Source organism: Amia ocellicauda, chromosome 5, assembly GCF_036373705.1.
Source record: "Amia ocellicauda isolate fAmiCal2 chromosome 5, fAmiCal2.hap1, whole genome shotgun sequence".
NCBI lineage: Eukaryota > Metazoa > Chordata > Actinopteri > Amiiformes > Amiidae > Amia > Amia ocellicauda.
Window position 1 is genome coordinate 17,391,699 of NC_089854.1, and position 14,244 is coordinate 17,405,942.

Here is a 14,244-nt window from a genome sequence, read left to right on the forward strand (position 1 = left end):
AGAGGAGAGGGCTGTGCATTTTTGCGGTTGGTTCCCGGCCTTTCATATCATCCCAGTCATCTCTGGACTGGACTGGAGCCTTTTCTCTTGGCAAGAGAGAGAGAGAGAGAGAGAGAGAGAGAGAGAGAGAGAGAGAGAGAGCGAGCATAAGAGAGACAATGAAGGAGAGGGAGAGAGAGAGAGAAGCAATAAGTGGGGGGGTAGAGAGATGTGAGGGAGAGAAAGAAGGGGAGAGAGATAAAGGAGGGGGTTGGGTGGGTGGTATGAGACTGAGGAAATTTAAAACAATTATAATAAACTAATTGTGGAATGCAGGGATTTATCAATAGGGTGTTCTATTAGGCTCTCTGTCCCATGTCTCAGAGTCTCTCTCTCTCTGATTGACCTTTACACAGTTTCCAGTGTGTGTGAGGGGTGAACTCAGATCACTATCTATGGATGCACTGTGCAGTGCAGTCCTCTTCCTTCCATACTGCTCAGGACCCCCCCATTTCATATTCCTGCCCAGGAGACAGAGGTGTGTGTGTGTGTGTGTGTGTGTATGTTTGTGTGTCTGTATACTTTATCTGTGCCCTGCATTGTGCTGGTGAAGGTAGGGTCAGGGCTGCAAATAATTTCCCACACACTGCAGATTACAGAAACAATGCTGAGAGAGAGACCCCTCTCTGCCACACCCACACCCACACATACAGATATACACCAGGGGGATCTGCTTCACCTCGGGGGGGTGGATGATTCATTGCACGCAATCAGACAGTGGGCCAATGGTGGCATCCATTCACTTTTAACTAGACAGAAGTAAATGTGATGATTTTAGTTAATTCACATGGCCTGATTTATGTATTTGTATTTGCAAAAGAAACACGTAGCTTTATTACTCCAATAAGGCAGCTGTGTGTTCTGTCACTCACTGTGTCAATACCATGGCTGTTTGAGAAAGAAGAGTCAGTACTAAGCTGGTTTAATCTTCCTGGATCAACTGTTCTATAGACAGTGCTGAGTTACACCTTTCTCAAAAGCTCACTTGGAGAGAATTGAAAATTCCATCTGCCTCAGACCTTTACACAAAGACATGGCTGATATTTTAAAGCAATTTTATTTCTTAATTGGTCTCAATTAGTATGGTTTCCAGGATTGATCCAGGACAAGTGGTCTTTTAACCATGCAGGAATGTGTCTCTCTCTGTCAGTGCTGAGCTAAGGTGTATGCTTATGACATTTTTTGCTTAGTGTTTTAGAAGGACAGAAATTACCATAACAGAACACTTGCATAGAAAAGGCATTTGATTTGTCTCAACACCTGTAATATGTTTGTTTGTCAGGCTGGGCTGGGGATGTAGAGCTCATCTATTAAGGGCACCAGCAATCACATCATTAGATACTTATCCTTGGTTCTGAAAATGTTACCACAACTGCACTCAAACTACCGCATACTCACATCACTGAATGTAAGTGGAATTGTGAGAGGGAGGCATTTTTTCCTGTAATGCACTGAGATACAGTAGTACAAAGGGACATTGATTGCTTAAATTGCATTTGCTATATTAAAAACATGTCCGTAATTTGCAGGGGGTTTCAATCCAGTGATCTTAGCTTTCACCAGGTTAGCAGCAATGTAGAGTAGTGGTTAGGGCTCTGGACTCCTGAGTTGATAAGATTTTTTATTTATGTATGGGACCACACAGGCATATAGACAGACATACACATGGGCCCAGGCCAACCCTTGCCAAACCTACCTGGCTCTGCGGTCTCGTTGTCATGATCCAGTACCTCCAGGATCAGAGAGAAGGATTTCTATGAGAGAAAGAGAGGAGAGGACACAATTTAACCCCTACTGCAACTGTTCTGAATTCACCATAGCCAAACGGTGTCATTTGCAGTCAGGACACAAGCAAATCACATTTCCAGCTGGTTGCTTTTGTTTCTGCCCTCCTTTCAAATTTACCATTAAAACATTCTTTCATTTACCTCTATGCATGGGAGGGCAAGGAGTTCACTAACAGACAATGAAGATGAAAACATCAAAAAGGAATGCTGCAGAACCCTACACAGAAATGTTTGTCAAGCATTCTCCTCCATCTGTAAAACTACCCAATTCTCTACTGCAAGGCTGACTGAGCCTGGTTCTGGAGAGCCACAGTGTCTCCTGGTTTTGGTTATATCCAAACTGTTAACTACTTAATTTGATTCAATTATTGGGTTTAAATTGGTATCAATTACCATGTGTCTGGGGTATTCAGTGACTGATGATTTACAGGGTTTTATAAAACCTGCAGCAAACACTTTGCAAATATTTTAACACGTAGACACATTCACTACACACATACATACACTCATACACTCTGGATATATTTTTGTTAAAAAGCACCGATTTGTATTGCAATTATTTCTAAATAAACACATAATATAACTGAGCAGCAGAATATCATGTGACAGAACCAAGATTTACAAGACCTGGGGCTGAGGAGCACCAAATTAAGCAGGTGTAATTTAAAAACGAATTTGGAACATACCTCCCAACCCTTCACCCTTAAGGACTAGATGCCCTGTAACCACACAGAAGCCTAAATTAACTGCTGTAAAACTAACAGTGGTTCAAGTCTTTATAAACTAGTGGTTTAAGGGTGAACTATACAAACAGATTGGTGCTCTCCAGGACCAGGGCTGAAGACCATTACCCTACCATAAACCAATGCCAAGCTCAAGGTTTTGGAAGATACACAACTCTCCAAAAGGCAGATCCATTGTTTGGTTGCTGTGCCCACTGTCTGCCAAATGTTGGGCTAACAGAAGCTGTTACAGTCTGCGGATGTCCGCCCTCCCCCCTCATTTCACCACAGCACCGGTAACTGTGGAGTACAGCCCTGGCAGCTAAATTGACTCATTAGCCCCACCCCCTCCCCCCCAGTGTGGGGAGAAGGGAGCTGATGCTGCAAGAATAAGGGGATTGGATGTGCCGTCACGGACACACAGACCCAGGAGTCAAGTGAAGGAACAGCATGCATCTCATTACGAACATAGAGGATTACTCTCATGCACCAAGGCACGCACACACATATATAATGTTATATATAGTTTAATCTATATAAATAAAGGGCATGCACACACTGGCACAGGCACATTCACATACTGATGTCACTGGGTGTTCATTTTAATGAGGCAGGGACTATTCTTCAAAACTGTTCTCATTTTACATTTTTACTTTTGGCACCCTTGTGAGATCCAGTGGAAGACAGGAGTTTGCACTAAAGCACCACGCACACAGGAGACATTTCATGGCCTGCTCAGGAATTAACTATAAGGGTGAGTGAGGCACAGAGACTACTTGCTCATGCTGCACTACAGGGTGGAACAGCAGAGTATCCCAGCAGCCAACCACTGAAAAGACAGGACCAGTCATCCAGGACAAGGGTGGGTCTGTACCCTATTAAAAAAATGGTGAGTGGTTGTCTTCTGGTATTTGTCTGGTTTCCTGATACTTGGATAATGTGGCTTTTTTTTTTTAATTGCAGATTTTAAAGTACATAGTTCTCAATCTCTTCTCCTTCTCTGGAAACGCATCTCTCTCTCTCTCTCTCTCTCTCTCTCTCTCTCTCTCTCTCTCAATCTCTCAATCTCTGCAACACTGGGTTGCTCAAACTTAATACCTTAAGGGAAAAATGGGGTGACTATTGAACTGTAAGTGTACATAAAGTTGAACACAAATTACTGTAATTAAACAAAATAAAGTTACATAATGTCAATAAAATAAATAATAAATTAAATCACTTTAATAATAAATGTCCTCACTTATGATGAGTTTCATGGCAAGCCCAGGCAAGCCCTGCGTATGCTCATATTATGTAAGTGTTGCATTTATTTTAAAGTGTATATTCAAAACACATGTTGGGAAAACCTGTTTTGGACAAGGGTCTGCTGTATAGGTTTTTCAAGCTTCACATTTTCCTGTAATTTAATTTAATGCCACCTATTCTACATTAGGCGGTATGCAGACACCACACTGCGAACAGAGCTGTTAGCTGAACCCACTATGACAGAAAGATGAGGCTTTTTACGAGGGAGAAATGGTCCATTATTAGTGCCGGGAGTGCTGAGGCCACTGCATTAACCTGTGTGACAGGAGCTGTTAATGAGAGCAATTATACAGAGAGCCTGGGTTTTTAACCTCTGCCTCTAAAATACAGGAGCACCACACAGTCACCCGTTTCACACTGTCTTGGGATGTACTACTGCTGTAGCACTGACTGAATGAGTCACATCATCCAATTACTGTGCTTTCCTATCATGCTACTGACAGTGTAGTATGCGTGATACTACAGAAATCAGGATATTCAGCTCATTTCAGATTTTATTTGGTACAGTGCCCTTTGCAACAAATTGCCACAGAGCATTTCTCACGTTAAGAGCCCTAGAACATACGAATATAGATATAGACATTTGTAATAATGCTAATGAATTGCCAGAATTAAGGGAGCTAGACCTTATCTGAGATAGTATATCTCAGGGGACACAGTACAGTATGGCACAGTGAAGGCCTGATATAGCACAATGAAAAGCAGGATGTAGCATAGTAGGATAAGGTAGAATAAACTGATATGAAAGACAATGTAAATCTCTCAGTTCCAGGCTGTTGTATATGCAAGCCATCACAAAGATCTGGATGTTTCAAGCTTGCTCTCAACAGTAAATCTATATTTACAGACAGTAATAATAATAATAATTAAAAAAAAAACTTTAATGGATTGCCTTCTTGATTTGGACAGTACAATTTCTACAAAAGCTTGAAGCTCATCAAATCTGAAAAGGATCAAAACTGCACTGTAATGCAAATGGTATTTGATACATTTTTTTAAACAATCTTTCAAATTTCCACTTTAGATTCTGGTTGTGTGTTTGTTAGTCTTCTTCTACAAACAATTTTTAAAAGAAGCCAGGAAAGAGATCTCTATCTCATGTACATTCAGGTTTGATTATTCTATAGATTTTTACTACCACACAATTTTCCAAAATCTAAACAGAAGCATGGATAGTGCATATCATAGGAAAATCAAGGGGAGCTGAGCCAATTATTTTTTAGATGAAACTTGTAGAAGACCAAGTATCACCTGTGTTGCATAACAATTGCCTTTTGTGAAGTAGCATAAGCCTACACCTGTTGAGTCAATTCGTCTAGCACCTTTACTAACTGCAGGTCTTATCCGCCTATGTGCAACACACTCTAACTTTAAAGTCGTTTTGTCTTGAACAGTGTCTTGCCTAAGGCAACTCACAGCATCAACAAAAAATGAGTAGGACGATTTTGTGACACTTTAAAGGATCCATTTCCATTTCCAACTTTTGCCTCCAGATCTGATATTGTTGCTTTGTAAAGATGTGCTGAGGGGTGGGGGAAGCTAATAAGAGTCACAACTTGCCTTTCTTGACCCACAGGTATATCCCTAAGGTGCAACATGGAGATCCTTCCCCTGACTTAATTTTCCTATTATTTAAATTAGGGACAAACTTTTCTTCCTGTCCTTCTTTGTTCCTGGGGCTGGAGCGGTTGACCAGATAACAGTCTGAGCTGAGATGACTGCAGAAAACACAGAGACACCTATAGACAGCAGGTGGGGAACACAAACTCTTTTTTGGGGGAAGTGGATGGGGGGGGGTTCTATAAGCACACCTCATCCCCATCATATCTCCCTTAACATGTACAGGCAGCCCAGTATGCCAAATCACCCCCCACCCCACCCCACCCCACCCCACCCCCAAACACCTCTGCCCCCCAGAGAGAGGGGGATAATGTGGCTGTGCACACACAGGCAGATTACATCAGCGCTGGCTGCTAGCCAAAGCCTGCCCGTTCCCATAGCAGCTATTTTCAGGCTCGAAAAGCTCTGGGACTTAGGGCTTAGGGGAACTAAATACGCCTGGCTTTAGCATAGGGTGGGAAAGTAAGAGGGCTGGCGGGGGCTACCTGTGGAGGAGGGCTACACAGGACATCAGGTGGGGAGTGGTGTGTTGGTCTGACCCTCTGACACACAGGGTGAGGGAGTGGGATGGGAGTCGATCGTACATATACACAAACGTAGACACAAACAACAGCCATCTCTTCACCTCATCGGAAATCTTTACCATTTCAAACGGGCAGATAAATGTTTAATGCATGGGGACTACTGATGTGTCAAAGCTTCAATGCAGAGTTTCCCTACATTCTGGGGGTTGCCAGTTCCAAGGAGTTGGGACAGCTTATAATGTGAACTGCTGCTCGCCACTTGACAGTGTGTGCACGCCTGGGTGCCTTCGTAGTTTGTGGTTTCCATGATCAGTCTCTGGTGTATTTGCCATTTGCCATTCAGAATTACAGTGTAGGAGAAAGCATTCACAATGTATAATGTGTGTTAAGAACCATAGTAGGTTTGGAGCATTGACTCAGGTCAGAATTATTGGCAATTCCAAATTGCTTGCTAAAATATGAAAAAATACTGTGTGTGTATATATAATGTTAACCATCTGAAATTAATGGCCATTACTTGTCAGCAGATGGAGAATTCTGGAAGACCTGATACAGGTCAACCCTTAGACAGGTTGTTGTGTGCCAATGTTACACAGACATTCCCCGCTCTCTCTCTCCCCTCTCTCCCTCCCTATCTAGCACTTTCTCTCCCTCTAGCACTCTTTTGCTCCCTATCTTCACTCTGTCGCTCTCTCTCTCTCCCTATCTACACTGTCTCCAAAAAATTTAATGTTTAAAAGCCTAGAGAAATTTGCAGGCATGCCCCAACCATTCTGTTATTTAACAGAATTTACACAGCAGAGCAAGTAGCGGCAGCACCTCCCTCATTAATCTGGGCTCGTAAATCTGCCTGCCTGTCTGTCTGTCCCTGGGGCTCCTGTCGCTGCAGTGGTGCAGCTTCAGATGACTGCTGCCCTGTGTGTTAGTGCTTCAGAGCCCACGGCTGACAGAGTGGGACATCTGCATCAGTATGCAATCCAGCGCCCATCTGAGTGCAGCCACAGAGATTTATTGCCCTGGCCCGACATCCTGTATGCAGTTAGGTCCATAAATATATGGACAGTGACATAATTGTCATAATTCTGATCTTTAATTTGAGGGTAGTTACATCCAAATTGGGCAGTGTAGGAATTACACCCATTTATAGGTGTGGTCCCCCCAATTTTAGGGGCTCAAAAGTAGTTGGACAAACTAACATAAACATTAATTAAATTGTGAGTTTCAATACTTGGCTGCAAATCTTTTGCAGTCGATGACTGCCTGAAGTCTGGAACCCATAGACATCACCAGATACTGGGTTTCATCGCTGGTGATGCTTTGTAAGGCCTGTATTGCAGATGTCTTTAGTTCCTGCTTGTTCTTTGGGCAATTTGCCTTCAGTTTTGCTTTAGAAATCAAAACAAACCAATCGGAGAGATAGCAAAAACATTAGGTGTGGCCAAATCAACTATCTGGTGAGCTCAGGAACACCAAGAACACCCTCCAGGAGGTCGGCGTATCTGTGTCAAAGTCAATAATCAAGAGAAGACTTCACCAGAGTAAACACAGGATTTACCACAAGATGTAAACAATTGGTAAGCCCCAAAAACAGGAAGATCAGATTAGAGTTTGCCTAAAAACACCTAAAGAACCCTGTACAGTTCTGGAAAAACATCCTATGAACAGATGAGACAAAGATCAACTTGTACCAGAATGATGGGAAGAGAAGAGTATGGAGAAGGGAAGGAACTGCTCATGATGCGAAGCATACCACCTCATCTGTGAAGCATGTTATGGCATGGGCATGTATGGCTACAAAGGGAACTGGTTCCCTTGTATTTATTGATGATGTGACTTCTGACAAAAGCAGCAGGATAAATTCTGATGTGTTTAGGGCTGTATTATCTGCTCAGATTCAGCCAAATGCTTCATAACTCATTCTGTGCAGATGGACAATGACCCAAAGCATACTGAGAAAACAACCCAATACTTTAAGGTGAAGAAGTGGAATGTTCAGCAATGGCCAAGTCAATCACCTAACATTAATCCAATTGAGCATACATTTCACTTGCTGAAGGCAAAACGCCCCAAGAACAAGCAGGAACTTAAGACAGCTGCAGTACAGGCCTGGCAGAGCATCACCAGGGAAGAAACTAAATACAAAGAAATAAAATACTTTTGAGCCCCTATAATTGGGGGGACCACACCTAAAAATGGGTGTAATTCCTACATTGTTCACCCAATGTGGATGCAACTACCTTCAAATTAAAGATGAAAGTCTAGACTTAAAACACATCTTCACTGTTCTCTTTCAAATCCATTGTGGTGGTGTACAGAGCCAAAATGATGACAATTGTGTCACTGTCCAAATATGTATGGACCTAACTGTATGTATGTATGTATGTATGTATGTATGTCTGTGTGTATAGTGTGTCTGAGTGTGTACATGTGTGTGCGTTCAGTGAGGGAAAATATATTTGATGCCCTGCTGATTTTGTATGTTTGCCCACTGACAAAGAAATGATCAGTCTATAATTTTAATGGTAGGTGTATTTTAACAGTGAGAGACAGAATAACAACAAAAAAATCCAGAAAAACGCATTTAAAAAAGTTATAAATTGATTTGCATGTTAATGAGGGAAATAAGTATTTGATCCCCTATCAATCAGCAAGATTTCTGGCTCCCAGGTGTCTTTTATACAGGTAACGAGCTGAGATTAGGAGCACTCTCTTAAAGGGTGTGCTCCTAATCTCAGCTCGTTACCTGTATAAAAGACACCTGTCCACAGAAGCAATCAATCAGTCAGATTCCAAACTCTCCACTATGGCCAAGACCAAAGAGCTGTCCAAGGATGTCAGGGACAAGATTGTAGACCTACACAAGGCTGGAATGGGCTACAAGACCATCGCCAAGCAGCTTGGTGAGAAGGTGACAACAGTTGGTGCGATTATTGGCAAATGGAAGAAACACAAAATAACTGTCAGTCTCCCTCGGTCTGGGGCTCCATGCAAGATCTCACCTCGTGGAGTTTCAATGATCATGAGAACGGTGAGGAATCAGCCCAGAACTACACGGGAGGATCTTGTTAATGATCTCAAGGCAGCTGGGACCATAGTCACCAAGAAAACAATTGGTAACACACTACGCCATGAAGGACTGAAATCCTGCAGCGCCTGCAAGGTCCCCCTGCTCAAGAAAGCACATGTTCATTGGCAAACTTCAGACGGGACTGTACATCTGAATGATTCAGAGGAGAACTGGGTGAAAGTGTTGTGGTCAGATGAGACCAAAATTGAGCCCTTTGGCATCGACTCAACTCACTGTGTTTGGAGGAGGAGGAATGACCCCAAGAACATCATACCCACCGTCAAACATGGAGGTGGAAACATTATGCTTTGGGGGTGTTTTTCTGCTAAGGGGACAGGACAACTGCACCGCATCAAAGGGACGATGGACAGGGCCATGTACCGTCAAATCTTGGGTAAGAACCTCCTTCCCTCAGCCAGGGCATTGAAAATGGGTCGTGGATGGGTATTCCAGCATGACAATGACCCAAAACACACAGCCAAGGCAACAAAGGAGTGGCTCAAGAAGAAGCACATTAATCCCTCCTGAGATGTGTGCAAACCTGGTGGCCAACTACAAGAAACATCTGACCTCTGTGATTGCCAACAAGAATTTTGCCACCAAGTACTAAGTCGAAGGGGTCAAATACTTATTTCCCTCATTAACATGCAAATCAATTTCTAACTTTTTTGAAATGCGTCTTTCTGGATTTTTTTGTTGTTATTCTGTCTCTCACTGTTAAAATACATCTACCATTAAAATTATAGACTGATCATTTCTTTGTCAGTGGGGAAACGTACAAAATCAGCAGGGGATCAAATACTTTTTTCCCTCACTGTATGTATGTATGTGCATGCAGGTATGAACATGCATATATTTGTGCAGGTATGTGTATATGTATACGTAGAGGGTAAATCAAAACCTTGTGGCTGACACTTAGGGTCTAGAAATGGCACACGATGACAACATATACATACTATACTGATTATATATGTATCCTGCATTTTCCATACAGGGTGTTACACATGTATAACTAAAAAATATTCCATATGGTCACATTGTGGGCACATGTATGTCTGCATGTTTGTGAGGGGGAGAGAGACCATGAATTCCACAGGCCATCCACCCCCCTAGGGCCACAGACCCAGAGAGAGAAAACCTAGCAGGACCACTGTGCTTCCCCCCAGATGTCTGAGCCTGATAACCGCTGTAATTGTATTGTGCCACGCTACATTACTGCCTAACAGAGAAGCATTAGCCACGCTCAATTAAGGATGATTAGATGGCATGGTACAGATTATAATGGGAACAGGGAGAGAATAGCCCCTAGGAATTCCTAGCTCAGAGAGTGCATGGCCTGGTTTAGACTTACTTTGGAGCCTACACTACATGATGAGTTATTTAGCCATTGTTACAATGCATTCTTCATTACATAGACAGACACATATGTAATAATAATATGCCAAGTTTTACAGCACCAAATCCATCTGTATGAACACTCCTATCCCTCCTCTTTAACAAAACTGCTCTCAGTGCTGGTGCTACCAGGTACTTAAGTGCCCATTATAGGGCAAAGGAGAGCCGTCTGGTGGGCACAGAGCCAGCTGGCACACTGAGAGCTTGTCCTGGCCTGGACAGAGCGATCAAGCTCCAGGTTGATTTTAAACATTGTAGAGATGCATCTCCAACTGGGAAAGGAGCACGCATTTGGCTAAGCTGTCAACACCAAGGGGGTCCAGAGCAGGCTAAAGCTGGAGACCGAAGATCAGGTCAGTTGAAGAGGTAGCGCTCCTTAAGACAACTGCACCCACACCACAGCCCAATCCGTATCTATATTAGAGAGGACTGAGGTTGTGTGCCGTACTTTGTGAATGGATCTCCCGGTGTTGTGATCTCAGGGGGCAAGGTGGGGGTCTGGTCTAGAATTGTTTGCAGTGTCACACTGCTCTCAAACAGCCCTCTGTGAATTCCTCCTTAGGGTCTGGATGGACCTTCTTTTTGAAAACAGTGGTTGATTAGATATTGGCCTATAATAATCTGGATCTAATTTTTTTTTTTTTTTCAGTAAGTGGATAATCGCAGCAATCTTAAACTAACTAAATCTAAGAATAAAGTGGAAATAAATTAGCTATTTAGCAGCAGGTGTTTTTTATAGATGGGAGCATAAACTCTACATCCAAAATTACTGCAGAGCTAATTACAAAATTACCCTGGTTTAGCTTCTAATATAGTAAATGGCAGGAAGGGAGAAGAAACAGTGAGTCAGGATCAGAGTCAGGGCTTGAACTGGGAACCCACTCACAAGCTCTAAAGCAGGGTATCCAGAAATTGATGATTGAGAGACCTGTAAAACCTGCACAATTGAGATCTCCAGGTACAGGGTTGGACACCCCTGCTCTAATGTGCTCCACTGAGCTACCTACCCTCCTACACCAGGGCAGTTTTTCACATGTTGCAATCTGGATAACAGAGATGCAGATTTAAAATGCCATATTTTCAGCACTATTATAGTTTGAATTGCTTTTGAACTGGATAATTCCCAATGCCCCCCCACCAGACATACACCCACCCACCCCAAAAATACTGCAGCTAAATTTAAACCAGGAAGAGCATTTATTGAAGAATTATTCCAAAACAATCCAGCAGCAGATTTCTGAAATCTGGATCACTGTTGTCCAGATTAAAATGTTTGGGAACAACTGGCCCCAGGACAAATTGTTTAATTCATGTGGAGGAATAAGTTTGGTCTGCCTACAGTTCTCATACTTTATTAATTTCCTTCATGAGGGCTGTTTCCATTCATGCTTTGAAGTGCGGCCATCTACAGAGGGACGGTTAATGGAGGGATTAGCAGAGTCCGGCTGCATCAGGGAGTGAGGGGAGAGTGGGGTGGGCAGTACCCTGTGAGCGCTGGGAGCTGGAGGCCTCGCCTGTGCTCAGACAGAGGGCTTTACCCAGCCTGAGAGGAGGAAATCCCCGCTGAGACAGGCTGTACAAACAGCAGCAGCGCGGACAGGAAGCCCCCATCACTGCACTCCGGGAGAGAGGAATTTCCCGTCCGCACAAACACAGCCCAGGGACAGCGGGGAAACTGTCTCTCCTGGTCACGGATTGAAATTTTGTTTTTCCATTGATCCTTCTTTAAGATCTGCTGCTCTGTAACGGCAGGGTTCCCTGGTTTTCTTTGCACGACAGATCTCCTTGACTGAACTGAACAGAACTGATGGCTTGAAGTCAAATCTGTTCTTCTACACATTTGCCAGTCAGGTGCTAATTGAAAGGTGCATCTAGAGAGGTGCTGGCTACTCTCATCCTGGAGTGCCACAGACATTATCTGGGTTTTATTTTCCCCAAGCCCATTAATAAATTGATTCAGTGATTGTCTTATCTGGTCAGAATTGCCCTTTGTTGCAGGTGTTTATTGATTTCTGTTTGAGAGAAATTTACAAAACCTGTAGCACTGTGCCTCTACAGAACTGGGGTTGCCTGCCCTAAGATCATATTCTAGATAAACAGTCAATTTCTTAATTGAACCCTTAAGTGTAGTAATAACTGGTGTAATCGGGAGTTTTTATTTTAAACTGGCTCCAGGGCCAGGATTGAGAACCATTGGTCTACACTCCACACCCTGCCCTCAACTGTAATCACTTTCCACAATTGATGCACCACAGCACACTGATATCTACAGAGCTAGGTATTAGAGTATCAGACCACAGCCATCCACTTTCCCCGATCAGCAGATCCTGGAAACCAAGCCATTTAAACACCAGGTGACAAATGCTAAATGTGTGTCTGCTTGCTGTGGTGCTTGATGTTGTATCACATACAGATTTTCTGTAGGTCATTACTGACTGGTCCGGAAGAGGCCTAGTCTATGTAGTTTTCCCAGTCATGCTAATTTTGTATAGACTGGGAACACTGGTTAGTGCTTGATAGGTTTGGTACTTTTGAGAGTTAATTTCTGCTATGCCTACCTGCCATTAGTGGTAATTAGCATTTCTACAATAAGGCACTCCTAATAAGCCTCTTTATGATACTTTATTACAAGAGGACAGTAGAGGTCATAACACTGACACTCAAGGTAGGTAGGCCCTTCCACGAATGGGGGGATATGGGGGGGGTATAAAAGATATATAGTTGCCATGTCCTGTACTGTGCCTGGGCTGTGGCTTGACAGTGAGCATCAGTTTTCTTGCAATCCACACACTATGAATAAAGCTACCAGGCAGAAAACTGAGATAATTGAAAAAATATGCTAGGTTCAAAAGAAATGTCCTAGTTTCATGATTCTGACCTTGATCAACCTTAAAAAAAAAGATTAATTCTCTGAGATCATTACTATGGCCCTGGAGGTAAAATTCCTCCTCCTCTTTCAGTACATCTCTCATTGGCACAGCTCACTAGATCACAGGCAGCAAGAGATTTGTTTTTCTTCTTTTCTTTTCGTCTATTTCCACCCTATTTTCCCAAGGAAATTGGGCTCTGGCTTCTTCTTAAAAGCCAATCTCTAATCACATGGAACAAAGGACAGAATTGTGCATGAAATAACATAGGCACTTTCCAGCTCTCAGATCCTGTTTACCAGTTGCACAGAAAGGACTAGCCGACCCCCGGACCCACTCACATTTTCCTAAGACGTTCCCCCTGTTTAAACAACATCTATGCCATATCTTGTAATTTGTACAGGGTAGCATTGCCATGTCTTTCATTTACTGGTGAAGAGGCAAGCGAGGTTTACGTTTTTCAAACTGGCCATGCAGAAAACTATGGCCCTCCCCCTTCCACCTGCCATATTTGAAACCAAATGACAAAGATTTATAGAAATGACAGCATTCTATAATGTAATTGTTGAGACTGAACTGTTCCAGATGTACATATCCACACTGGTTTGATTTTACAATCTTAAAAATAAATATATATAGCAGACAGTGAGATGAGAGCTGATAATAAGGAAAGTGTGGGCTTATTGTGGGAAGAGGAAACTGCTGCAACTTTTTATACTAGAAATTCCAGTGGTAACCTGAACCGTTATCAGTTTTACAGTCTAATTACAGTAGTTGCTGGAGCTGCTCCCGTGTCATTGAGTGGAAATGAGGCGTATGATCCTCCTCTGTGCTTTGTAAACGGTTCACCAGGGCAGCACTACCTCATGATTCCCCATACCTGGAGATCAGATGGCAAGCAGCTTGCAATTCAAGCAG

General features: G+C 42.9%; 1 protein-coding gene across 4 annotated transcripts in view; it reads right to left on the reverse strand.

Moving 5' to 3' along the window:
* The window catches only part of LOC136749605 (protein jagged-1), a 70,212-nt gene that overhangs the window by 33,731 nt on the left and 22,237 nt on the right, over positions 1-14,244 (reverse strand). For all 4 annotated transcript variants that reach the window (XM_066704051.1, XM_066704052.1, XM_066704050.1 and 1 more), the window contains exon 3: positions 1,736-1,793. In XM_066704051.1, the coding sequence (XP_066560148.1) occupies positions 1,736-1,793 (58 nt within the window). The remainder of the gene's footprint in view (positions 1-1,735; positions 1,794-14,244) is intronic.